This window comes from Leucopleurus acutus (genome assembly GCF_964270905.1).
Source record: "Leucopleurus acutus genome assembly, chromosome: 15".
Lineage (NCBI taxonomy): Eukaryota > Metazoa > Chordata > Mammalia > Artiodactyla > Delphinidae > Leucopleurus > Leucopleurus acutus.
This window is the reverse complement of record NC_139157.1, coordinates 77,500,564-77,527,918: the sequence shown is the minus strand read 5'-3', so window position 1 is coordinate 77,527,918 and position 27,355 is coordinate 77,500,564. Positions and strand designations below refer to the sequence as shown.

At 38.3% G+C, this 27,355-nt stretch overlaps 1 protein-coding gene across 5 annotated transcripts in view; it reads left to right on the top strand.

The window, feature by feature from the left end:
- The first annotated feature begins 810 nt into the window (after positions 1 to 810).
- SENP6 (SUMO specific peptidase 6) overlaps positions 811 to 27,355 on the top strand; it is a 102,719-nt gene continuing 76,174 nt past the window's right edge. For 3 of the 5 annotated variants that reach the window (XM_082855309.1, XM_082855311.1, XM_082855310.1), the window contains exons 1-3: positions 894 to 1,492; positions 18,480 to 18,573; positions 20,923 to 20,983. In XM_082855309.1, the coding sequence (XP_082711435.1) occupies positions 1,441 to 1,492; positions 18,480 to 18,573; positions 20,923 to 20,983 (207 nt within the window). In that variant the 5' untranslated portion in view covers positions 894 to 1,440. The other 2 variants (XM_082855312.1, XM_082855313.1) reach the window with 2 other exon arrangements.

Sequence of the window (27,355 nt, the reverse complement as noted above, 5' to 3'; positions counted from 1 at the left end):
GATAGTGAGGGATTTAAGAAAAGTATTTAATTAGAGGACTACACAGGAAGGAGTTGAGTTTCGTGGTGGGACCATGCAAGACCTCTTTCCTTTTCTGTATTTTCCAAATTTTCATTAATGAACGTGTCATCTTTGTAATTAAAAGGAAAAAAGAAAGTAAAAAGAAAAGCAAAGAAGGAAAAGAAAAACGTACATGACATAGTCACCTGCAATTACAAGGCCTGACTTGTAAGACGGGGGACGGGCTTTGAAGTCTCAGGCACATTAAAGGCCAGGATTTTTTTTTTTACACTGTCATCCAAAGGGTACTGTAGAATCCTCCCTGATGAATTATTTTGAAAACTTCTTTAAAAATGAATGAAGACCACAATCATTTTCCCCACATGTGATCGCGCTACCTCACTCTACCTTTTCTCTTCAATTGGCTACGGTTTAAACCGAAGGCCTCCTCAGAGGAATATGAACTCGGAACATTTCTCAGGCCATCGTGGTGCCACAGAAGCCGAATGCATCGCCGGCCCAGCCCGGAAGCCCAGGTCTGCCATGGGGACCTCGGCGGGCGCTCCCGAGGTCGGACCAAACGTGTGCGGGCCGAGCCGGCACCGTGCTGGGCCGGTGCTACAGAGGGCCAGGCGGCGGGCGCCGCAGCCCGCTCCGCCCGCGAGCGAGCTCGGGCTCCTGAGGGCGAGCCGCGCTGGGGGCGACAGGGTCGGCGGCGGGGGGGGGGGGGGGGGGGGGGCGGGGGGGAGGGGGGCGAGCGCGTTGTGGCGTCAGCGGCAACCGTGGGGGAGGAGCGGCGGCTGGCGCTGCTGTGGCGACGGACGCGAGGCGGTGGCGGAGGAGACCCACCACTGTCCACATGGACAGTCGCAGAGGTCTCGGCTGATACATTCGCGTCTGGGCGGGGTGGGCGGACGGCCTTAGCGGCGGCGGCTGTGACTGCGGCTGCTGAAAGGAGCGGAGGGCCCGGGGGCGCCTGACGGTCGCGGAGACCTCACAAACCCGGGGCGGGGGGTGCGGCCATTTTACGGCCCGGGACTGAGGGAGGCGTGTTTGTGTGCTCGCCCTCAGACTCTCTTCCTGCGGGCCCGCCGCTAGGGGAAGCTTCTCGGGCGGCCTGGGCGGGCGGTGGATGGGGAGTCGCGGGCCGAGAGGCACCGGGCCCGGGAAGCGCCGTCGCCGTCGTCGCCGCTCGCGTTTGCCCGGCGGAGCCTGAGGAGCCCAGGCCGCGGGTCTCGCCGCCCGCCCGCGGATAGGCCCGGGAGCCGGCCTGCTTTTGTGTAGGCCCGTCCGGACGGGGGAGCGCCGCCCGCCTGACGGCCGAGTCTTAGGCCCGCAACCCTGCGGCGGCTAACCTCCTGCGGCGCGGCCCCTCATCCCGGCGAACGCGGCGGCGGTGTGGGCCATGGATTAGGGAGGCGGCGGCGTGGGAGGAGGAAGATGGCGGCTGGCAAGAGCGACGGCAGCGCCGGGGAGATTACTTTTCTAGAAGGTACATCAGTTTCTGCCCTCGAGGGGCTGGGGGTGGGGAACTACAGGAAAATGTGGGCCCCTGATTCCCGGCTGTTCAGGTGTGGGCGCCGGCTGGGTTTGGGGGGCTCCGGGGCGCTGGCGGGCGCGCTGGGTCCGAGTCCGTGCGAGCTAGGGGCTCGGCCGGGAGCCGGGAGGCCGAGGGGGCGTCGGTGGGCCGGCCGGGAGCCGGAGTTGATGCGTGTCCTTTGAGAGTGTACGCGTGTCTTTGACATGTTTTTTCTTTTTTTGGTTTCTCCGTGGTGGCCTAAGGATGAGAGCAGATTACGCTCGGGTCACGTTTGGTGTTCATGGAAAGTTTCAAATCGCTAAGATTGGGTGAAATCGGGGGCCAGTCCACGTAGGGAGGGGAGAGGGAGTTTCCTGAGCTTGTTTTATACGCCCGTCCCCGTCTTTCTTTTTTCGCGGAGCTTCAGGCTTCCTCTTGCAGCCAGCATTCAGATTAGGCCTGGCTCTGTCAGGTAATCTTACGAAATGTGTTTTGTTAACGATATTTTAGAAAACAATTTATCGGAAAAAAAGAGAACGAGATTCAGTGTCAATTTTGGGACAGTCACCCAAGCTGATAGACGAAGTTTGAGTGGTTACATTTTAATTCATTTGGGAGGGAAAGTTAAACATTTGCTGCAGGCGGACTAAGCTAGTCGTAAGTAAGAAAAACCATCTATTATTGTTGGGGATAATGGGTAACAGTATTGGCTCTTGGCCCACATATAAGGATCCCTAAAATACGGCTAAGTTCGTTGTCGTTGTGGACCTGGAACTCTCAACCTTTATTGCGTAATTCGACTGTGGATTCACCGTTTGTGCCGGTAATTAGGTTTATAAATATGTTTGGGAGAGCGGGTTTATGAGTGTGGGTCTGTCTGCTGTGCGGTGACTTAAAAAAAGATTTAACTCCTCTTCGGATAATGTTGCAAAGATGAATTTCATATGGGGTAAAAGGAGTACTTTAAAGATAGCTAGTTGGAAACATTTCTGAATTAAGAAAGTACAACTTCACTGTGGTACAAGGTCCTCTAAGAGGGTGTGGAAGGGTGGGTATGCCGAGTTTACAGTTTTATTAACTGCACCTGGAACAGGGCCTGGAACACAGTAGGTACTCAGTATTAGGCTAATGAACAAATGGGTACTAATGGAGCTGAGTGGGAAAAGAAACCTTAATTTTCTTAATCTTCCTTGGAGTGTAGCAGAGCCAAAAACAAAATTTTACCTTGTGTGCAAACCAGCCTTTATTTAAAAGTGATGAGAGTTTTATATGAGATTTGTGGTAAGAAGGTGTGGAAAACTTGCAAGTTTTTCTGGGTTCACTTCGTATTTCTTTTATTCTCTCCATTCTTGTTTGGGCAGAATGGTTACCTGTCAGGGGCTGAGAGTGGTGCAGCTTGTGTTACAGGTGGTGCTATGTGATGAACATAGGGAGAATAGAAAGAGCATAAATAAGGCCAATAGATACAGGGCCAATGTGAAATTTAAAACTGTTGCTTTTAGTTTATTCTAACTTAAGGGTCTGTGAATTGCTCTAGGGGTTAAACTTGAGTTTCGCCATGTCTCCTTCAGCGCTCTCAGAAAGCAAGTGAATGGTACCTTGTTTAGAATATGAGCATAAGGGAGAGCAGGCATTTCAGTTTTTCATATACTGTACTGAATCTTTTGAAATAAATGGAAGGATATTTAGTACTACTTGTATTTTTTGTGTTTAATATTTTGTATTTAATTCTTTTGGTTCTTTACACTTTTAATGATAAAATACTCCAATATAGCTTGCCAGATATTCATTCATCAGATATTTATAGTGGCCTACTCTGTACTAGGCACTTTACCAAGGTGAATACAGCAGTGCATAAGACAGGGTCCTTGCCTTTATGGGACTTACATTTTAGTGGGAGGGACTTTTTATAAATAAGTAAAAGTTAACCCATTTAAAACACTCTTACCCCATTTTTTCCACATAGTTTCCTTCTTCACTTTATTTAGATCTGCTCAGACCTGACAACCTACTTACAGTGTCATGCTGCCACACATGTACAAACACATGGTATTCCCTTTAACTGTTTTATTTTTCATGGTAGCACTTTTCACATGATAAATTTATGTCTTCATGTTTTTTAGTCCTATTAAAATATAAGCTCCGTGAAAGCAATGGCTTTCTCTTTTCACCATCATATTTCTTGCATGTGGAGCATATTTATTTGTTGTTAGTGAAATAAACAGGGTGATAATAGTGTGATAAAGGCTATGGAAGAAAAATACAGAGCAGTGGATGAATGAGAAAGCCATTTTACAGTGTTAAAGTCAAGAAAGGCCTTACTGAGGTCACACGTGTATTAAGGTCATACTTTAACTGTGGGACTAGAGTATGACAGAGGGCATGATGTCTCTAAAGGTTCCAAGATGATGTCTCTAAAGGTTCCAAGATGATATAGATGATGTCTCTAAAGGTTCCAAGATGTCTCTAAAGGTTCCATTTGTTTAAAAAAAGGCGGCCATTATGGCTGAAACATAGCAAGCAAAGAAGTGAGTGATATGAAAGAGAGGTAGCAGATCATGCAAGATCATGAATTTTTATTTGATTCTGAGAAGTAGGAAGTCATTGAAGAGTTTGGGACAAAGGAGTGTAATGATACGGTTTATCTTTGTTTTAAAAAAAACTGCTTTGCTCCTGGAGTGAGTGAGAGGAGAGCAAGAGTAAAAGCAGGGGTATTAGTTAGGAGAGTATTGCAGCAGTCTGAAAAATAGATGGGCTTGGATTAGGATGGTAGCAGTGGCAATTGGGGAAGAGGAGTGGATAGATCGAAGATCCGTTTGGATGTAGAGCTTACAGGACTTCCTGATGCATTGCATATTGAGGATCAGAGTAAGGGAGGAATCAAAGATGACTCCTAGGGTTTTGGTTTGAGGTGTTGCAGGGGGGTGCGGGATTCCATTCACTGAGATGGAGTAGACTGGCAGAGGAATGAGAAGTAAGTTAATAGCTCTGCTTTGGTCTCTTTAAGTTTGAGGTGCTTGTTGTCCATTTTCTAAATTATGTTTTACATTCTTATAAAATATTAAGTAAAATACTAATTCCATTTCCTTTTCTGGCTTCTTTAGGGAAAAGAGACCTATTGGTTACTATTGTACTTTCTTTTGTTGGTATAGTATCACACTGAAATTGTGTGAATTTAATTAGGCTACAGCTTGTATTGAATTTTTTCTTTCCCCTCTTTGATTTGTTTCTTTCTCTTCTATTCACTTAAGGTTGTCTTCTGCCCCTTTTCCACTTGTGATAGCTAGTTTGGCAGATTTCTCTTTTGTTTATTCATTCAAAGGATATTTATTGAGCAACTGTAACATTGTAGGTACTGTGCTGAGAGTCACAGTGGGGGAGGGAAGGCGGTTTCCCCTTGGAGTTTCCAGTCCAGTGAGGGGAGTCAGTAATCAAATAAGCGTACTTGTAAGTGTAAAATTTCAACTGTCAAGTGCAACCAAAGGGGATTATTTGTAATAATGAGAATTTGATCTAATCAGGGCAGTTTGAAGGGTGAATAGGAGAGGGAAAGGTGGAGAGAGAGAGCTTTCCAGCCAGGGGGAATACAATAGAGGAAGCATGGCACGTTTAGGGAACTGAAAGGACAGTGTGGTGCTAGTAAGGAGAGTGGTACAAGATAAGACCGGAGGTTAACATCATCAGCTTTGTTTCAGAAAAGGTCATTGGCTCCCACACGGAAATAGCTCTAGAGAGGGGCAGAAGATTGTTGTCGAGATCAGTTAGGAGACTTGTAGTATAGGGCAAAGGTGACCGTAGTTAGCTTGTTCTTGTAACCTTTCTTTTGATGTTCTCCCCCTTCTTTTCTCCTCTGGCAAGTCTACCTCCTCTCTCATTTCTTTTTCTTTATTATACTGTTCTTGTTCATTCTAGCTTTCCCTTTGCCTTTTTTCTTCTACCAACTAATTGCTTCACCAATATTTTCTCCCATTTTTTCTGCTTTCCCTTTCATATGTATGTATGTGTGGGTGTGTGTATTTCCTACTTTGTTTTTGTTCTTTTAATGCTTGCCTTCTCTCTTATTTGAATTCTAGTTTTTATTGTTGTCTTTCACTTACTACCTTTCTTTTTCTAGGTATTAGCTGATTGTTTTGATATTCTAGATTGACTAGTGTAGTGAGAGAGGTAACAGAGAATGAAGTTATGTATTCCATATGTCTAGACTTCTGTAAGTTAATTGTTCCTGTTGCCATTACAAAAGTATGTTGACTGTTTGAAATCAAGTGGTGTAGAGGGGTTATATGACCTAGAGCAAGTAAGTGGGGCAGTCAGAACTGGAGCTTGAGACCTGTCCTATAGCCTTAACCTCCTTCAGCATTTCCTTCCTTCTTTCCTCCCTCCTTCCCTTCTTTATCCCTTTGCTTTCCCATTCTTCTTACCTGTTTAACCTTGGGGGTGGGAGTGGACAAGAGACGGGAAAATAACAGAGTTATGGGGAGTTACCATTTACTGATGAAGCAGCGCTCTAAGAGGGCAAAAGCTGAAGCCACAGGTCTCTTAAGGCCCAACTTCAGAAATTATACAGTGTCACTTCTTTCACATTCGATTGGCCAGAAGGCCACAGAGCCAGCCCAGATTCAAGAGAAGGGGAAGGAGAACCATCACTCGGCAGGAACAGTGGGAAAGAATTTGCAGCCATCTTTAATCCATGCAGCCATCTTTCCTCTCCCAAACCTCCCTGTTTTGGGGTTTGTTTGTTTTTTTTAATACTTTCAACAAAGTCATAGTATTTCTTAAACTTGAAAATGACAGTTCTTTTGAGATCCAAAAATTTCTAATTTCTGGACAGTTTAGGAAGCTAAAGGAAGAGAACAAAGTAGACCACACATTTGTAATTTGTTTCAAAGGTATAAATAGCAACATAAACAGTCATTGGTTAACTTTCCTTTGATTAGGGACTGATTCAAGAATTTCTGAAACCAAGCAAGCATAAGTAAGAAGAAAAGAGGAAGAATGTTAGGAACTTTTCCTTCCTTTTTTTCTTTCATTCAGTGATGTCTGGGTCATGGTGGAGTTGTTATTGTTATCTTTCTCATTTTCATTACCTAAACTCTTAGAAACATCGTCACCACTATTTACAGTATTAAAAATTAAACGTTATCTTGATACAAAACACAACAGTTAATCCACAAAGTCAGAGGCAGACTGTTGATCACAATTACAACCCACTTCATTTGTACACTTAGGTCACATTACTTGCAGTGATGCAACAATGGATGATGCATTATTGTGAGCTGCAAATTATGGTTGCCTACATCACCTAAAAAACAGAAAGTAGATATGTAGTATCCATTTGACCCTAAAAACAGTGTTACTTTTAGCCCGTTTTTTGGGCTACCTTAAAAAAACTTAGGGTCTTGTACTTCTCAGAGCCTTCTGCATCCATCACCAGCAATTAGGACCTCTTGTCTCCTGGCTAAAATTGGAACAGTCCTAGGCAAATTGGGACATGTGGACACTCTGCCTTGTCCCACGTTAACAGCAACTACTTTGAGGCTGTCTGAAACTATAGGCTTGAAAAGTAAGACAGCAAGCCATATTCTGACCTTGTTTTGGGAGAGTTTTGGTTTTTTTTGGGTTTTTTTGCGGTACGCGGGCCTCTCACTGTTGTGGCCTTTCCCGTTGCGGAGCACAGGCTCCGGACGCGCAGGCTCAGTGGCCATGGCTCACGGGCCCAGCCGCTCTGCGGCATGTGGGATCCTCCCGGACCAGGGCACGAACCCATGTCCGCTGCATCGGCAGGCGGGACTCTCAACCACTGTGCCACCAGGGAAGCCCTCAGAGAGTTTTTTTTTGTTATTTCAAATACATTTCATGCTTGGTTTTGAATATGAGGGTTTTTTTCTCCCACATTAGCTGCGTTACAATCTATGAAATATAGCAGGGAGAAAAAAACCAAACAGTGCTGGTGTACAGTGTATAACAAATGTACTTTTTTCTTTTTTGCAAAGACTGAAGCCATTTTTAAGGACATTAAGAGCTAGAAATTTCCCAAGACTTGTTTGTATACTATGTAATAACTTTGTTGTCTTTCCTATATTAAAAAAAAAATCTGCAAACTTTCTGCCTCCACAACCTCCTGTGTATGAATCTGCCACTAAATCTTGGAGACATGGTGAAAATACTGCCTTTTACCACCATGACCTCTGGTGACTCTATCTTCATGGAAACCAATATCTTCTCTGCCTCTGAAATTCCTATGCCACTGTTTGGATGAGGAGGGATTCCATATTTTGGCATTTAAACTTCTTTCTTCAGGTTTGTCTCCATTCTCTATTATCACAGGAAATAAAAAACACTGATTTAATTTTGTCAGTATAGCAATTAAGTCTGCAAATCTTCATCAGCGTTTCCTTTACAAGTTTGAGTACCAACTCCTGAGTCTCCTTGTCTTCACTGTTCATAGGCTTTACCTGTTTTTCAAGTTTATCTTCTTTTAATTTAAGTTTATTATGACACTGTCAATTTTCTCCTTGTTGAATGATGCATTTGCACTTTCAGAATTAAAGTGTTTCATTGGTCCATCTCATTGAATACTGTTCCCCTGCCATCTTGATGGTGTTCTCCCCTTTTCTTGGAGCAGAAGGAGCATTTGGAGCCACTTGTCTCTCGCGATCATTTCTTAGGTTATTCGTTTTCTCTCTTTGGAACTTTGTGTGCTTGTGATAACTATATTTTAGAGATTGTGTATTGTGTGTGAAGATAGAACCAACTGCATTACTTTGGGGCAAGGTACCCACTGCTTGGTATTTCCATTCCATAGAAGATCAAGATGCTTCCAGCAACACCAACAGCATCAAACTGCTGCCTGATGTTGGCCTTGGACAGAACTAACTTATGCCAGCATCCTGCCGAAAGATCCATAGAAACCCACTGAATGGAATGAAGAGGTAGATAAACTGAGGGAACACTGAACAATAGCTGGATCCTGAGGCAAAGAATATTGTGCTTTTGGTGGTTCACAGAGAAGTCTAATATTATTCCCAAGGATATAATATATTCAGACTTCATCTTCAGATAGTATTGGACAGTCTATTGGTCTGTCTCCTGTATCAAAAAATAAAGGTTGTATAGATTAGGAATTTAAGAAAACTCGCCTCAGCTGGGTGATTTTTCTGCTTCATGAAGCGCCTGTGGGGGTTATTCAGTGGTAGCTTGGCTGGCCTGGAGGCTCCAAGACAGTTTTATTCAAATGTCTGACTCTGGCCGGTATGGAAAGTTGGGCCCTTCCTTCTCCATGTGGTCGAAAGGCCTCTTCATGTGGTCTCTGCAGTGGGATACCCGTACTTGTAACATGGTGGCTTAGGGCTCCACGAGACTGCCTGTGGAGAATCTTTACAGGTTCTTGAGAAAGACTGGGGCTAAAGCACTACAGAGCCACCTAAAATTGCTTTATTGAGATTTCCTGACGTTTGCATTTAATTCGCTCTTTATGTTTTCTTTTACTGCTTTTATATTTCTAAGTTGCAGAAGTTAACTTCTGTCTCCGTGATCCTTTTTAAAAAATTCTATTTTTTATTATTGTAAAATCTTATCAATAAAAAATTATTAGGAAATATTTCGTATCTGTGGAATATAAAGCATAATATAGCAAAAGCTCATGTTCTACTTCCTAGCCTGAAGAAAACATTACTAATACAGTTGAAGTTGGGCTGAACCCTTTCTTTTTTTTTTAATTTAAAAAAATTTTTTAAAGAAATTTATTTATTTTTGGCCGCGTTGGGTCTTCGTTGCTGCACGCGGGCTTTCTCTAGTTGCGGCGAGCGGGGGCTACTCTTCATTGTGGTGCGCGGGCTTCTCATTGTGGTGCTTCTCTTGTTGCGGAGCACGGGCTCTACGTGTGCGGGCTTCAGTAGTTGTGGCTCCCGGGCTCTAGAGTGCAGGCTCAGTAGTTGTGGCGCACGGGCTTAGTTGCTCCACAGCACGTGAATCTTCCTGGACTAGGGCTTGAACCCGTGTCCCCTGCATTGGCAGGCAGATTCTTAACCACTGCGCCACAAGGGAAGTCCCGAACCCTTTCTTTTTTGCATCTTTCTGCCTGCTTTCCAGGGGTAACCACCATCGTTAATTTGGTAGTTATCATTCCCATACATTTCTTTGTACTTTATGTTCTTATCTCTGAACCTGTGTATGTGTACAAATTGTTTTGAATGTTTAGAATATTTTATAAATCATGTCATACTGTATTCTTCTGTAATTTGCTTTTCATTCTTGCAGCATTGTTTGAGAAATTAAATTATGTTGATAAGAATAGGTCTAGTGCTTTGTCATAGTATGAATATACTACCTTTTATTTATGCATTTCCTTTTTTGTGGGAATTAGGTTGTATCTAATTTTTTACTATTACATACATTGCTACTATGAATATTTTAGTATGTCTCATATTGCTACTGTGAACCTTTTTTTAAAGTACATTTCCTTGTGCACATGTGTGTGTTTCTCTAGAGCAGGGGTCAGCAAACTTTTTCTGTAAAGGGCTAGTGAATATCTTACCCTTTGCATTCCAAACAGTCTGTCACAATTACTCAGTGCTGCCAGTTTAGCAAGAAGGCAGTTACAGATCATACATAAGCAAATGAGTGTGGCTGTGTGCCAGTAAACCTTTTTGAACAATGAAATTTGAATTTTATATAATTTTCTTGTAACATGAAACATTAGTCTTGTTTGATTTTTTGTTTTCCCCCCTAGCCATTTAAAAATGTAAAAGCCGTATTCTTAGCTTGTGGGCCTTATAAAATCAAGCAGCAGGCCAGATTTGGCTGGGCCATACTTTACTAACATCTGATCTAGGGTATTTCTTAGCAATGGAATTATCGGGTCATGTGCAATTTCAGCTTCACCTAAGTATTGCCAAATTGATCTCCAAAGTGCTTTCACTAGCACTTTTTAAGTTTTCTGTTTATACACATCATTACCTACTTAATAATGTCTGATGTTTTAGTTTTTGCCAGTCTGATGTGGTTATCAGATGGTGGTTTGAATTTGTAATACTCTGGTTTATAGTGAGGTTGAGTATCTTTATTACTGTGTTTTTAAAAATTGTTCATTGTTCATTGAATATTCAAAAAATATTGAGTGGCAACCTAGAGGTAACCCCTATTCTATGTGCCTGTGGTGCGTGAGTAAACTAAACAAAATACTCTATGAGTTTCTTTTTGTTTTTTGGGTTATTTTGTGTGTTTCCTCAGTTCTTAGTTGCTCATGTTTTCTGCACATTTTGTTCTGTTGGAATGTTGGGGTTCTTTATATAGTCTGGATAGGAAACCTTGGTTGAATTACGTGTATTGAACATACATCTTACAGAATTATTACTTGTCTTATTTTTAAACTCATGGAATAATTTTATGAGCAAATTTTTTAAATGTAGTCATTTATTGTTTTTTTCTTAATGTCTTGTGCTTTTTGTGATAGAAGAAATTCTTTGATCTTATTGGTCCCTTATAACTTTACTTTTTTTGGTTTTACTAATCACTGTTCATTTCTTTAGTTTTTACGATAGCAGGAGAGTGCCAGTCGGCTGTTCAGGTTGGGGTAACAGAATCTGAAAATCTATTTGTAGTGTATCTACTTCTTATGTTTTCTTTACATTTAAAAAAGTTTTTTAAAAAGACTATTAATGGGACTTCCTTGGCGGTCCAGTGGTTAAGACTCTGCTCTTCCACTGCAGGGGGCACGGGCTCGGTCCCTGGTCAGGAAACTTAAGATCCCGCATGCTGCGCAGCATGGCCAAGGAAAAAAAAAAGACTATTAAATACTTGCAAACCATATATCTGATAAGGGGTTAATATCCAAAATATATAAAGAACTCATATAACTCAATAGCAAAAAACCCAAATAATCCAATTAAAAATAGGCAAAGGACTTGAATAGACATTTTTTCCAAAGCAGACCTACAGATGGCCAACAGATACCTGAAAAGGTGCTCAGCATCACTAATTATTAGGGAAATGCCAATCGAAACTACCATGAGATATAACCTCATGCCTGTTACAATGGTTATTATGAAACCATGGTGACCATGCGCTGTTGGTGGGAGTATAGATTGGTGCAGCCACTATGGAAAACAGTATGGAGGTTCCTCAGGAGATTAAAAGTAGAACTACCATATGATCCAGCAATTCTACTTATGTGAATATATCTGAAGGAAACAAAAACACTATGTTGAAGAGATATCTGTGCCCCCCTGTTCTGTAGCTGAGACATGGATACAATCTAACTGTCCATGAGTGGAAGAACGGATAAAGATGTTGTGTGTATATACAATGGACTATTATTCAGACATAAAAGGGAGAGAAATCCTGCCATTTGTGACAACACGGGTGGACCCTGAGAGCATTATGCTAAGTGAAATAAGAATGCTGTGTGATCCCACTTATGTGTGGAATCTTAAAAAAAAAAAAAAATCCCAAGCTCATAGAAAAAGAGAACAGATTTGTGGTTACCAGAGGCAGGGCACGGGAGGTAGGGGACTTGGATGAAAGTGGTCAGAAGGTACAAACTTCCAGTTACAGGATAAATAAGTACTGGGGTTGTAATGTATAAAATGATGGGTGGCTATAGTTAATACTTCTGTAGGGCTTATTTGGAAGGTGTTAGAGTAAATCCTAAGAGTTCTCATCACAAGGAAAGAAACTTTCTTCCTTCATTTCCTTCCTTCCCTTCCCTCTCTTCCCTTTTCTTTATTTCTTTCCCTAGCTTGCTTGCTTTTCTCTCTTTCCCTCTTTCTCTTTCTCCTTCCTTCTTTTCTTTCTTTCTTTCTTTCTTTCTTTCTTTCATCTATATGAGATGATAGATGATAACTGAACATATTATGGTAATCATTTCACAATATATGTAAGTGAAGTCATTATGTTGTACACCTTGAACTTATACAGTGCTGCTCAGTTATATATCAGTAAAACTGGGCAGGGAAGACTTGTTTTTGTTTTTTATTTTTCTTTTTTCTAGCCATGCAAAAGAATTACTTATTATTTTTTAAGAGCAGTTTTAGTTTCACAGCAAAGCGGAAGGTACAGAGATTTGCCATACACCTCTCACCCCCACATCTGCATAGCCTTCACCAGTATCAACATCTCCCACCAGAGTGGTACAACTGATAACCCTCCACCGACAAATCATAGCCCGTAGTTTACGTTTTGGCTCACTCATTGTGTGGTATAGTCTGTGGGTTTGGATAAGTGTGTAATGACATGTATCCATCATTATCATGTCATACGGAGTATTTTCATTGCCATAAGAATCTTCATTGTTCTACCTATTCATCCCTCAGCCCCTCCACCCTCACCTCACCTTGGCAACTACTGATCTTTTTACTATCTCCATAGTTTTGCCTTGCCCAGAATGTCATCTAGTTGAAATCATATAGTAGATCGCCTTTTCAGGTTGGTTTCTTTCACTTAGTAATAGGCATTTAAGGTTCTTCCGTGGATTTTTTTTTTTTTCCGTGGCTATTACTAAGTGAGTTCTTGGTATATTTTGGATAAAGTCCTTTATCAGATGTGTTTTTTTTGCAAATATTTTCTCCTGATCTTTGGCTTGTTTTCTAATTTTCTTGGCAGAGCAAAAGGTTTTAATTTTAATGAAGTCCAGTTTATCAGTTCTTTCTTTCATGGATTATACCTTTGGTGTTTCATCTAAAGAGTCATCACCATACCTAAGAGTCATCTAGATTTTCTCCTATGTTATCTTCTAGGAGTTTTATAGTTTTGTATTTAGGTCTGTGATCCATTTTGAATTAAATAACTTGCTAAGATTTTGATTGCGATTGCACTGAATTTATTGATAAAGTTGGAAAGAACTGACATCTGGACAGTATTGAGTCTTCCCATTCATGAACATGAAATATCTCTCCATTTTTTTAGTTTTTCTTTCATTTCATTTATCAGTTTTGTAGGTTCCATCATAAAGATTTTGTACATACTCTGTTAGCTTTATAGCTAAGTATTTCATTCTTGGGGGTGCTAATGTGTTACTGTGTTTTTAATTTCACATTTACCTTGCTCATTACTGGTATATAGGAAAGCATTTAATTGTTTTGTATTAACCTTGTATACTGCAGCCTTACTATAATTGCTTACTAGTTCCAGTAGGGTTTTTTTGAGTGATTCTTTCGGATTTTCTACCTAGACGATCATAGTTATTTCAGTCTTTCTTTGTCTTTCTTTACCTTGACATGTTTAAAGTATACTGGACAGTTATTTTGTAGTTTGGGTTTGTCTGACGTTTCCTCATGATTAGATTTAGGTTATGAGTTTTTATAAGGAATGCCTTGGTAGTGATCTTTTGTCCTATTACTGGTGAAATTAACTTTGATCATTTAGTGTTTGCCAGATTTCTCCACTGAAAGGTACTATCATTTTCCCCTTTGTAATAAATATTTTGTGGGAAACTACTTTGAAGCAATATAAATGACATATTTCTCTTCAGATTTCATCCATTAGTTTTAGCTTCTTTCCATTTATTTATTAGTTTCAGCATTCCTTGATGATGCATCCCTGAATCATTTTTTATTATAACGGTTTTGTTTTGTGAATTATATTCATAATTTTCAAATGTTAACTCTTGCTTTTAGAATAAACCCTACTTGATTGTAATATTATTCTTTGTCTATCACTGGATTTGATTTACTGATATTAAGGGTTTTATATCTGTCTTCATGAGAGAGTGCTTGGTAATATCCTTCCTTAAATGTCGTTATCAGGTTTAGGATCAGGGATACTGACTTCATAAAATGAGCTGCAAAGTGTTCCTTTTTTTTTATTTTCTGGGAAAGTTTAGGTAAATTTGTTGCTATATTTTACAAGTTTGAAAGAAATTATGGGAGAAGCCTTCTGGGTCTGAGTTTCTCTTTACAGAAAGATTTATAATACTTCAGTTTCTTTTATTGACAGCAGTGTTCAAAAATTTTTTTTCTTGTGTCAATTTGGTAATATCTGTGCCCTCATAGGTGTTTAAGTTTGCTTTCTCTAGTCAACTAAGTCAGTTCCTACCCATCCATCAAATTTTCACCTTTCATCAGTTTAGTTACGTCTCTCATCTGCTATTATCTTCTTTCTGGGTTCATTTTGTTCTTATGGGTTTCTGCTTTTTACCCCTCTTTCCATTACTGTCATTTTACTGGAGGGGTATGGAGAAAAATGCATATATTTAATTTACGATGCTTAACTGGGATCTCTCTTTAACCTTTGTATTAACTTTCAATTTTGTAAGTACAGTATAGTGGACATAATTTTCCATTCTGATTCTTACGAGTGTCAACCATAACAGGATATTGAAGTGTGTTGATACTCTCAAGGACTTTTGAGGGTTCAGAGCTTTTGTCCCTAGTGCAAGTTGCCCTAAAATTTATGTTTTTAGAATTTGCTTGCTTTTTGTAATTTATTTTTTCTCATTGGCAGTTATTACTTTCATGAGGTTATTTTTCTTTCATCTGTTAATTTATAGCTTCTAATCTGTCAATTAGGAAATCCTGTGATTACACTTGTTAGAACTGTATGTACGGAACCTTGCTTCTTTAGAGCGTACACAATATAAAATCTCTTGACTTTTCACTGCTTAGTGGCCTTTTTTGTTAACTTGCCTGACTCTCAGTGATGGATAGAGTCTTTATAGACTAGTAATCATCATAGTTTATTACCTTTTCTGTGTTGGTAGCATAACTTAAACTTAACCCTTTCTTTTTTTAAAACACAGGTTCATTTTACATTTGATTTTTGAAAATTGGAGTGGGGGATAATTTTAGATTTATAGAGAAGTTTCAAAGATGTTAGAGAGAGTTTCTGTATACCATTTACCCATCTTCCCCTAAAGTTCCCAACTTAGATAATTGTAGTATGTTTGTCAAAAACTAGGAGATTAACATGGGCATAACACTATAGCCTAAACTACAGACTTGACTTGGATTTCACTAGTTATTTCATTAATGTCCTTTTCCTTTTGCACAGTCCAGTCCAGGACACCACATTGCATTTGGTTGTCATGTCTCCTTAGTCCCCTCTGATCATGACAGTTTCTTTATCTTCCCTTATTTTTCATAACCTTGACAGTTTTAAAGAGTTCTGGTCAGGAATTTTGTAAAATGTTCCTCAATTTGGGTTTATCTGATGTGTTCTTTTGACTAAACTGGCATTGTGGGCTTTTGGGAAGAAGCCACAGAGCTGAAGTCGCATTTTCATCACATCATGTTAAGTATGCTATGAATAAGACATCACTTCTCATGTTAACTTTGATGATCACTTAGCTGAGATAGTGATTGGTAGGTTTCTGTCAGTTTACTTTTTTCCTTTTTCTATAGTTGACTCTTTGGAAGTGAGTTACAAAGTTCAGCATATACTGAAGGGAAAGGGAATTCAGTTCCATCTCTTAGAGGAGAGTTTGTACATGTATCATTTGGAATTCTGTAAGGAAGATGTGTCCCTTCTCACCATTTATTTATTTATTCAATTATTTATATCCATGTGGATTCATGAATATTTATTTTATTAAGGAGAATTATAATTCATATCATCATTTTTTTAAAAAAACGCCTTCTTCCTTTCTGGCCCTACATAATACTCCAGGCTTATCTTGTATTTTTCCTGCGTCATCTCTAGAATCAGTCATTTTTCCTAGGAGCTCTGGCTCCTTGTATTGGAGAATGGTATTTAGAAAATAAGATCTGGTTGTAGGTGTGCTTGTTGCTACTGGGGTATCACTGCTTCTACACCTTCTGAGGACAGACCCTTAGCTCTGTATACTAACCCATGGAACAGCATATCTATATTCGTGTCTGTATCTATTAATCTATATGTGTATCAAATAAAAGTTGGTACTGATATCTCTTCCTCTAATCTAGCACCACTAGAATGAACAGTTCATTCTAGCTTTCCTCTATTTTCTTCATAACTTCTTTTTCTGAAAGGGAGACACCTTGCTCCTGTTATCTACTATTTACTTACTTATATTTACATTATACATGTAAAGAAGTTTCAGATTTACTCATGATGACTTGTTTCCTCCTGTTTCATGATATTTTGGGTTGTGAACTCAATTTTTGGGAAACTTTTTGAGGCATTGAAATTTTTTTTTTTTTTAGAGAAGATTTATATTTGATTCTGCTAGTCATTTAGAGGTTTTGGTGATTGTTTTTTTTGCCTTTACAAACAGTTTTTTACTGTGGAAAAATATACGTAACGTAAGATTTATTGTTTTAACTGTTTATAAATGTACAAGCGTAGATTGGCATTAAATACATCCATAATGTTGTGCAGCCATCACCACTATCCATTTCCAGAACTTTTTCATCATCCCAGACAAAAGCTCTGTACCCATTAAAAAGTAACTCTACATTCTCCTCTCCCTCCAGTCCCTGGTGACCTCTGTTCTGCTTGCTCTCTGCATTTCCCTATTCTAGTTACCTCATATAAGTGGAATCATACAATATTTGTCCTTCTGTGCCACTATTGCACTCATTGTAATGTTTTCAGAGTTCATCCATATTGTAGCATGTGTCAGAGTTTCACTTCTTTATGGCTAAATAACACTCCTCTGTATGTGTGTGTGAACACAGCACATTTTGTTTATCCATTCATCTGTTGATGGATATTTGGGTGGTTTCACCTTCTGGCTCTTGTGAATAATGCTGCTGTGAACATTGGTGTACAAGTGTCAGAGTCCATGCTCTCAGTTATTTTGGGGTATATATCTAGAACTAGGATCACTGGGTCATAGGGTAATTCTGTGTTTAACTTTTTGAGGAGCTGCCAAACATTTTCCACAGTGGCTGCACCATTTTATATTCCCACAAGCAATGCGTAAGAGTTCCGATTTCTCCTCATCCTCACCAACACTTGTTATTTTCCATTAAAAAAAACAGCCATCCTGACGGGTGTGAAATAGTATCTCATTATAGTTTTGCTTTGCATTTCCTTAACATCTGGTGATATTGGGCATCATTTCCATGAGACACTTTTAATTATGGACTTTTCTGGGCCACATAGGTTATGAAGATTCTGGTACCAAACTTGAGTGATTGTGAGCTGATGTTTAGGAATTCCCTAAACATGGGGTGGAGAGATACACTTTATTTGTCATTATTAGTTCACCCCCAAACCCAGAGCCAACGGCAAGATGTCATAATTATCCCTACTGTCTCTTTCTTCAGTGAGATTCTTTTTTCTCCCCCCCGCCCCCCCCCCAACCCAGTTCACCCAATTGGATTGTCACCCTTCAGGTCTTCTGGTCTATGATCTGACCTTTCATTTTACTGAGGCTCCAAACCTGGTCTTCCCAGCCTCTGGGCCTCAGGTTTTTGTCATATGGCTCAAAAACAAATGCCAGCTTCAGAACTTCATTTATTTCTCAGGTTCCCACTTCATAGCTGTTTATGGCTTCGGGGTGTTTCAGGCATGCACTTAAAATTTTTCTTAAACTCATCGTGAGCGTGTTTGGTGTTCTGATCTGGAGAGTTATTTCTAACATTGAGTTCACCCTGATGCTAACACAGAAAACCTTGGTTTGTCTCTTTTCTGCTAAAAGGCAGAGATGATTGGCTGAGGTAAAGAAAAGGCTGGTGGTCTGGATTTAGTTCTCATAAATAAGGCAAGCAAATTAACAGGTACTAGTTTCTAGAACCAGTGATCAAATACGGTGGAGATGCAGGGTTGATTTTTATGTATTTCATATTCATGTATCCCCATCCACATTTTTATTATATTTTACTGATTTGAGCTTTTTTTCTGTAGCAAGCTCACACATATGGATGAGTGTAAATTAGCAAAAACAGATTTTAATGTGTTCTTTTTCTCTTTAGAGGAAATAATCAAAAGGCAAGCAAATTAAAAGAAAATCCTGACTAAGCAAAGAGTTTGGGAAATGCTCAATTTTATTTTGTATTGAATGGCTCTATTAATGAATACTTATCTGAGTTTGTTTTTATTTCAGCGTTGGCTAGATCAGAATCTAAAAGAGATAGAGGTTTTAAAAGGAATTGGAGCTTTGATCATGGAGAAGAAAGTGAAGGAGATACAGATAAAGAGTAAGAATGTTTTTTTCCCCCTCAGATGTTTTATAAGAATGAAACTTTTCATTAGATAAACAATTTTATTCCATGGAAATATTTTTAAGAGTATGGTATTCTTAAGAAAACATTGAACTCTTTTACAGTAGCATTAAGGAAAGAAAAAGCAGTTCTTTTATTGGTATATAATTTTGTGGTTATATTTCTTCATCTTTTGAAATGTATAAATATGTGCATATAGTACATGTAACCTTATAATTAAAAGTTGACCTGGGCTTCCCTGGTGGTGCAGTGGTTGAGAGTCCGCCTGCCGATGCAGGGGACACGGGTTCGTGCCCCGGTCCGGGAAGATCCCACATGCCGCGGAGCCTGCGCATCCGGAGCCCGTGCTCCGCAACGGGAGAGACCACAACAGTGAGAGGCGTACAGTAAAGAAAAAAAAAAAGGCGACCATACTACAGGATTCCTATTAAAGAAATTGTTCTTTAAAAATAAAAAATAAAAAAATACGGCATTCTGTTCACGTAGTGATTTGAGAAGCCACCATTTATTAGGAGTAAATGAACCCACATTACGATTCCTGAAATTTGTAAGAAAGTTTAGTGTCTTTCTTTCCAGTTGTGACTCACCCTGCCCCCCACCACATTCATCTTAGATTGCTAACAGAGAAAGCAGAAACCCTGTAAATGATAAACACAGGTGTTGACCCAGACAGACGTTAAGCAAAGCGTTCATTACACTTTGTTAATGTACTTGGAATGACTGCTGTAACTTTTTAAATAGTTTTAATAGAGCCTTTTGCATGTTATGAGATTTGTATTACAAATTTAGTATGGCTATTAGTTTCTTAGTTTACTGATCTGGTTTTCCACTGGCCAGAACAAACAGCAAATTAAGAGACACACAAATATATACACTAAAGTTCTACCAAAACTGCAAATATTTTTTAGAAATTTTACACAAGAAGTCATTCAGAGTATATTGGCTAAATATTGTAGGTGCTTCACTTCTGTCTGGGCAACAGCTCCGTTCATCATTACCACTTTATGTGCCTTCACCTATGAGATGTTGAACTGAAGTGAAGTTTTATTTGAGGGAGAGCTTTGAACTGGTATGTTTCTCACTCAAAATTTGTATTTTATGGTTTTCTTTCTTTCATTTCTTTTTATTTCTGATTATATTTTATAACAGACATTTGTTATTTATGTAGTTTTGAAAAATTGGAATTAAATCTGAAATTGAGTAGACCACTTGTAAACGTTAAAAAGTATACCACCTTTTTTTTTTTTGCGGTACGCGGGCCTCTCACTGTTGTGGCCTCTCCCGTGAGGAGCACAGGCTCTGGACGCGCAGGCTCAGCGGCCATGGCTCACGGGCCCAGCCGCTCCGTGGCATGCGGGATCCTCCCGAACCGGGGCACGAACCCATGTCCCCTGCATCGGCAGGCGGACTCTCAACCACTGCGCCACCAGGGAAGCCCAGTATCCCACCTTTTAAGCATTTTTGTAAAATGTTTGCAGGAGAGAATTTTTAGCATTAAAAAAGTTGGGATGTATACAAACAATAATGAAACAAACATTTTACATTTTTGTTATAAATAGCTAAGATTTTACTAAAAATAGCTTAGCAGAATTGTCTTCAGAAGGGTGTATTTTGACTTTGTTAGAAGATTTGTCATGATTATATAAAAAAAAATGTGTCTTTTAAGGTGCTACCTGTCCTGTATGTTTCACTTATGAACTTTACTCCTTGGTTTATCACTATGTTCAGATTAACATGAACTGTTAATAGATATATCGGTTTTTTAGAATCAGGTCAATGATTCTCAGTAAAGGGTTGGTATTTCCCACAATGGTAGAGGTATAACTATTTTATTGGGTTAATACCATTGCAGTTACTTTCTTTTCATTAACTAAAGTTTTCTTACCAGTATGTTTCTTTCCCTCTACTTTGTTTTTCAGCCCCTTTCCCCTAATTTAAAATCCAAGACAGAAAGGAAAAATGAGTGACTATTTATGAAATCCATAGTTAAGAAAAGCAAAATTATGTGTTCATTAATGGCAGAGGTCAGGAAACAGTGGCTCATGGGCCCAGGCTGGCCCACCCCTGGATTTTTGTTATAGTTTTGTTGGAACACAGCCACACAGATAGTCTGTGGCTACTCTCATACTACAGTGGCAAAGCAAAGCGGAGTAGTTGCTGCCAAGACTGTATGGCCTGCAAAGTCTAAAATATTTACTCTCTGGCCCTTTACAGAAAAAGTTTGCTGATCTCTATATTAGGTGAGCACAGAGGCTAAAACTTCTGAATTTAATGTATGGGTTGTAATTGTCACTTAAGGCTTTTTCCCCTTTATTTTCTGTGTAGTGAGGCAAATCTACTCAGTGTAGATGAAGATGAGGATTCTGAAACCTCAAAAGGAAAAAAGGCAAGTGTTACTTTCTATTTATTTATTTTTTTAGGTTATATACTAAAAACTAAAGCTTCAAAAGAAGATTTGTATTTTTGATTGTAAGTCCCAACCACCCACTTTCCTACCCCAAAGGCAAATGGTATTCCCAGTTTCTTGTTTATCCCATCAGAAGTATTTTATTTATCACAAAGAAAATATATATTCTCGCCCCACCTTTTTTTTTTGTTTTTGCGGTACGCGGGCCTCTCACTGTTGTGGCCTCTCCCGCTGCGGAGCACAGGCTCCGGACGCGCAGGCTCAGCGGCCATGGCTCACGGGCCTAGCCGCTCCGCGGCATGTGAGATCTTCGCGGACTGGGGCACGAACCTGTGTCCCCTGCAACGGCAGGCGGACTCTCAACCACTGCGCTGCCAGGGAAGCCCAAGAAGTGCTTTAATAAAGCCTTGTGCTTATACCTTTTCACATCTTTACAGTGTATTTGTAGGATAGATTTCTAAAATTGCAGTTGCTATTTCAGGAGGTAGATTTACATGTGATTTTGCTAAATATTGCCAAATGCCCCATTCATAGGAATTAGCATTAGCCATAACTGCTAGCACTGTATGAGAGTTTCTCTTCTAACTTTGGGAAGTATGTGGTCAAACTTGAATTTTTGCCAATCTGACATAGTACCCTCTTTACATATTTCCTGTACTTACAGTTGAATAGTATTTTAGAGACTTTTAAAGTTACTTTTTTCTCCCCGTCTTTGTGGGGTTTTTTTTCCCCACATCTCTATTTTGACATAATTTCGGGAGTTTATAGAATTTAAAGTTTTTCTCTATAAGGCTACTCACACTGAAAAACTATAAGGTTTTTTACATTGCAGTTTTCTCTAGCTTTTATTTTAACATTTTGATTCCTTAGAGTGGGGCTATTTAGGTGTTCTTCAGGTGGACACAAATATAGTGAGCTTTGTAGGTAAAAGTAAAAGGTGTTTTTCATCATGATCTTCTGTGACATTGGTCTTTAACTTGAGGGGGGGTTGCTTGCAGATGCCCTTTTTTTTTTTAATGTTGATACTTTTAAAGTAAAATAAAACTTATATGACACTTATGTATCCTGTGATCTCTAAAGATAATTCAGAATTGATACTCAGCATCATCTGTCTTAACAGTACATGTACAACAACATTGTAAATCAACTATATTTCCATAAAAAAACTTAAAGAAATACAGGTACCATTTCCTCTTTAACAGGTGGAAATTTATATTTTTCCTCCTTCTCCTTAAATTCATATTTCTGTTCAGTTTTCCCACAAAATTTTAACATTATATGTGTATTTTAACTTCACATGATGTATTTTTATGCAATTGAAAATCTTTTAATTACTCTATCATACTGTATAGATATATATTCACTGAATAAAAAGATATACATTCACTGAAATTTAATATTAAATGATCTTTTCACTAAAAATTGCAAGTATTAATTTTTTTTTGCTGGATTGAGTTATCTTTATAATTACTAATAAACATGTAATTTATAATTATTAAACCTATAGTATAGAATTATATTGGAAATGTATTTCTTAAAGTGATGGTGTTGATGTTTTCCTTCCTTATTCATTTAGTTCATGTGTCCATAAATAAATGTTATTTATTGGTCTAATAAAACTTTCAACAGTGATTTTCTTTTTAAACTTTTTTTAGATATAAGTGCTGAGAAATCTTGGTCATATAATAAATAGATGGATATAGAAAGAGTTTTGCTATAGCATTATCATTCAGTTCTTTCCTTTTGAATTAAATGGCAGGAAAATCACCTAGCAATGTAATAAAAGTTTAAAAGTTAAAAATAATTTGTAATCCAGCCTCTGGATTTATTGTCTTTCTGAATTTGGGGGAAATATACTAAAAAGGCTTTATCAAGACTTAATGATTGGCTAGTAGTTACACTTGTTACTTTTAAGTTCCTTTTAGATTCCTATTTTTTAACCAGATAATCTCAGAAATAATTGGAAAAATTGAAATCTTGTTAATTTCTAATTGGCTTTTGCCAATTTTTTTCGTAAAAATAGTTTTGTAAAATATTGTGGGTTTTTTCTTTAAAAGAACTGCATATTTAACTCTCTTGATCTATGGAAAATGTCTACATATAACTTACTTGTCAAGGCCAATTCATAGTACAGCCAGTCAATTAAATCAAATGTATTATTTATCTATAATAAATAGTGTTTTTTTTCTGTTTTCATTTCATATATACATGTTAATCTGCATCTTCATGATGACATTTCACTTTAGAATTCTAGGCAGAAAAATGTAGCCTTGGTTTTTTGTTTTTTTTTTTTTTTTTTTTTTTTTCGCGGTACGCGGGCCTCTCACTGTTGTGGCCTCTCCCGTTGTGGAGCACAGGCTCCAGACGCACAGGCTCAGCGGCCATGGCTCACGGGCCCAGCTGCTCCGCGGCATGTGGGATCTTCCTGGACCGGGGCACAAACCCGCATCCCCTGCATCGGCAGGCGGACTCTCAACCACTGCGCCACCAGGGAAGCCCTGCAGCCTTGGTTTTGACCTAAGTTTTTTTACCTGGTTGTAATAAAGGCATGCAAATTTAAGGGTTTGTTGGTTTTGTTTTTGTTTTTTTAATGCTTTCTTTGAGTTGTTTTCACATGATTTGTTCCTTGGGGAAGTGCTTTTCTTGATAATAACTGGAGTAGAAGATACAAAGTCATTGAATGCAAATTTTTATTACTTTTGCTTTTCCATTTTGCATTATTGTTGTATTAAGAAAATCTTAATTTGGTCCAGAACACCCAGTTTCTAACCTGTGGTTCACTTTTAACAGAAATATATATAAAACGGGGAAAGATACGAAGCCCTACTACTGTTTCATGTGCCAAAAGAGATTCCAGATACTATTATGTCAAGTTGTTCCTTTCAGGAGTATTTTAGACTCTAGTACAATAAATGAGAATTATGTCTTTTGTAAAGTGGAAAAAGGTTTGGTGTGAAAGTGGAGATAGGAAAGGAGATATTATATGTACCTTTCCTACAGATGGGTTTTAAAGTAAATCAATTTAAGAAAGTGTTAAAGTGGAGATTGAGGATTTAGGAGTTGATTTTCTTAAAATTATCCATGCCCAGTTGTCCTTTAGAAAGTCTTTGTGTGTCCCAGGGTTTTAAGTATCCCTGGATTTTTAATGGCTTGTGAGTAATATGTAGTTCCATATGGAACATTGGTTTAAACTAATATAGTCCCTTTTTTGCATTCAAAAATGAGCATGGAATTAGGAGAAAGCCTTTATTTTGGTTCAGAGTGTCTTAGTGTTCCCTTTCTCTTCCACAGAATAATCTCTTTGCCTTTGGATTTCTGCAGTTTCATTATACCTCTTTATATAAAGGATGCGTATCTTTTATTAATTCTGAAAAAATTTTAGTTATTATCTCTGAATATTGCCTTTCCTCATTTTTTCTGGAACTAACTTTTATTAGATATGATAAGGCCATCATTTTTTTCCATGTCCTACATATATTTTATATGAAAAAGAAAAAAAAGAAAGGATAAAGGGCAAAGAAAGAAATCATCCCTGTACCATATCCTACATGGTTTCCTCAGCTTTGTCTTCCAGTTCACTAACTTATCTTCAGCTATATCTAATATGCAATTTAATCTATCCATTCTTTCTTTTTTAAATTTCAGTGACATCATTTGTAGAACTTCTGTTGGTTCTCTTTCAAAATTTTGTTTTTCATAGTGTCTAGTTCTTTCTGTACTGTTTCAGTTTCCATTTTGTTTTTAAGAATTTCAGTGCCTTTAATATATGTTTTTAATGTGTCTAATCATTTAATAGATTCTCAGTTTCCATTTTGTTTTTAAGAATTTCAGTGCCTTTAATATATGTTTTTAATGTGTCTAATCATTTAATAGATTCTTTTAGGTTATCTTATTTTCTTATTTTAGGTGCTAAATTTCCTGACTACTTTTTTGTTTTAGTTAAATTGGCTTCGTCATGTGTGATAAGTTTGGGTGGAAGGTACCACATGTTGATAACTTTTGCACATTTAGCAGTCCCAATGAGATACACATTCATACAGCAAATATGTATTGAGCACAGTGTTCTAGATGATAGAGAGCAAAACAGACAAGTTTCTTATTCCTATGGAGCTTATATTTTGGTAACTGGCTGTTTATTAGTTATTTATTAGTTATTAATGATTAATGTTAAAACATAAGGGTTGGCAAACCAATGCTCACAGGCCAAATCTGGCCCACAACCTATGGTCTATGAACTAGAATAGTTTTTACATTTTTTAAATGGTTGAAAAAAATCAAAAGAATACTGTTTTGTGACATGTGAAGATGAAGTTCAAATCTGTATCCATAAATATTTATCGGAAAACAACTGTGCTTATTTGTTCATGTATTGTCTGTGACTGCTTTTGTACTATAAGAACAGATTTGTTTCAGCAGAGACTCTGTGACCCTCAAAGACTAAAATATTTGCTGTCTGACCCTTTACAGAGAAAGTTTGCTGACCCCTGTATCATTGTTTATACTGTGTAAATATTTTCTGTACAGATTGATATCCAGTTGAGGGCAACATAGCTTTTTTGGATGGCTGGTATATTAGAGTAGTTAGGCAGAATATCAGATTTTAGGTCTGCTTGCAACTATCTACTCTATAGGATGGTTGTGAGAATTATGAGAACATGTAATCCACCTAGTACTTGGCACTAGCAAATCTTCCATAAATAGCAGTGTTATTGAACCTTTGTAAGCTGGTTTTCCTTTTCAAATAACGATGTGTTTATAGTTGCTTTTCTGACATCAGTTACGGCCCATGTTTGTAGTTTTATAATCATGTGATTTTTTTGTGCTAATCCATTTGTCCACAGGAGTTCTCCTGATGTTGTGCTTGCATTAGCTAGAAAGCTCTGTTAGGCTGCTAAATAAGGGGTTGGAGGGGAAGGAGAATTAAAGTTTTTCAGGGGCCTTTAGACTGAATATATCATCTTCTCTTTAGTAGTAGTAGTGCTCTAATCTGTGATTTAGCCATAAAGCGTTCAATTTTTACTTGTTTACACCTTATTTCTCCCAATAATTTGATGTAGATTACCAAGAGCACAAATAAAATGAGAGAAAATAAAAATTATTAATTACGTAAAGAGATGTAGATGTGCCACGCATCTAATATAATTTATATGTTGTATTTTAATTCAACAGGTATCTCTAAATTTTCTTGCACCTGGAATTATGTCCTATAGGTTTATGACTGTGTGAGAGGAGAATCTTTTACAAATGTACATCCTGTGATTCTGCTGTGGAGTGATATCCTCCCCCACCACCCCAGCTACTTTCTAAGTATAACAAATAGTAAGGAACCTTTCCTAAGGGAATTTGACAATACAGGAAAAGGTTTTCATGAGATATCTGCAAAACCAGAAGTACTGGTTGTCTTATTGCTGACTGAAGTGCGTGTAGCTTTTGATAGTACCTTAGGGCAGCAGAATTGGGAAATTTAAGAATTTGCCTTATGCAAATCTTGCTCTATTGATGGACTTTGGGTTGTCTATTGCTATGCCTAAATGCTTTCTTAAAAAGAAAATTTGGAAATGTTTAAGCACTTGATCAGAAATATGTTGAATTAGCTGAATTATATGCCTATATATTGGGTGAGATAATTTTGGCTTAACCAGTTCTTAAAGGAAGGATTAGCTTTCTACATTTATATAAAGGAATTTTTAGTGCCGTTCCTTTGATTTTGAGATTTTCTGTATCCTAATGATTTTGAGTGTTATCTGGAATAACATAGCTTGGTTTTGCCTCTTGTTAAGAATTTATATGTCTACAAATAATACTATAAAAATTCCTTATACAGTGTGGTATAGGAAAGCATAGGCTTTGGAGTCAGGTCAGTACTTTGTTCAAATCCTTTTAACTAGTTCAGACAAGTTACTTTGCTTTTTTAAGCTCAAGGATCTAATAGCATAGGGGTAGAGTTTCAGTAAAGTTTAAGGCGGTATATGGTGGAGAGATTTTGTTGGAGAAAGAGACTTAAAGTGGGAAATTTGAGCATGTTAATCCTATCACTCAGTAGCATCAAGTAATTGACCTGATACTTTAGGTGCAGTTTCTGAATCCCAATCTGAAGAACTACTGAAATGTATAAAATATGGAGATTAAATGAGATATTGAATATAAAGTAGTTAGCATAATGCCTATCCATAGTAAGCACTCAAATATTAGTTGTAATTATCTATATACGGAGGAATGAAATTATATGGTTAGTCTTTAATGGAAACTTTTGCTTCCCAGATTCTTTTTTTTAAAAATTTTATTTATTTTTGGCCGCGTTGGGTCTTTGTTGTGGAGCGTGGGCTTCTCATTGCGGTGGCTTCTCTTGTT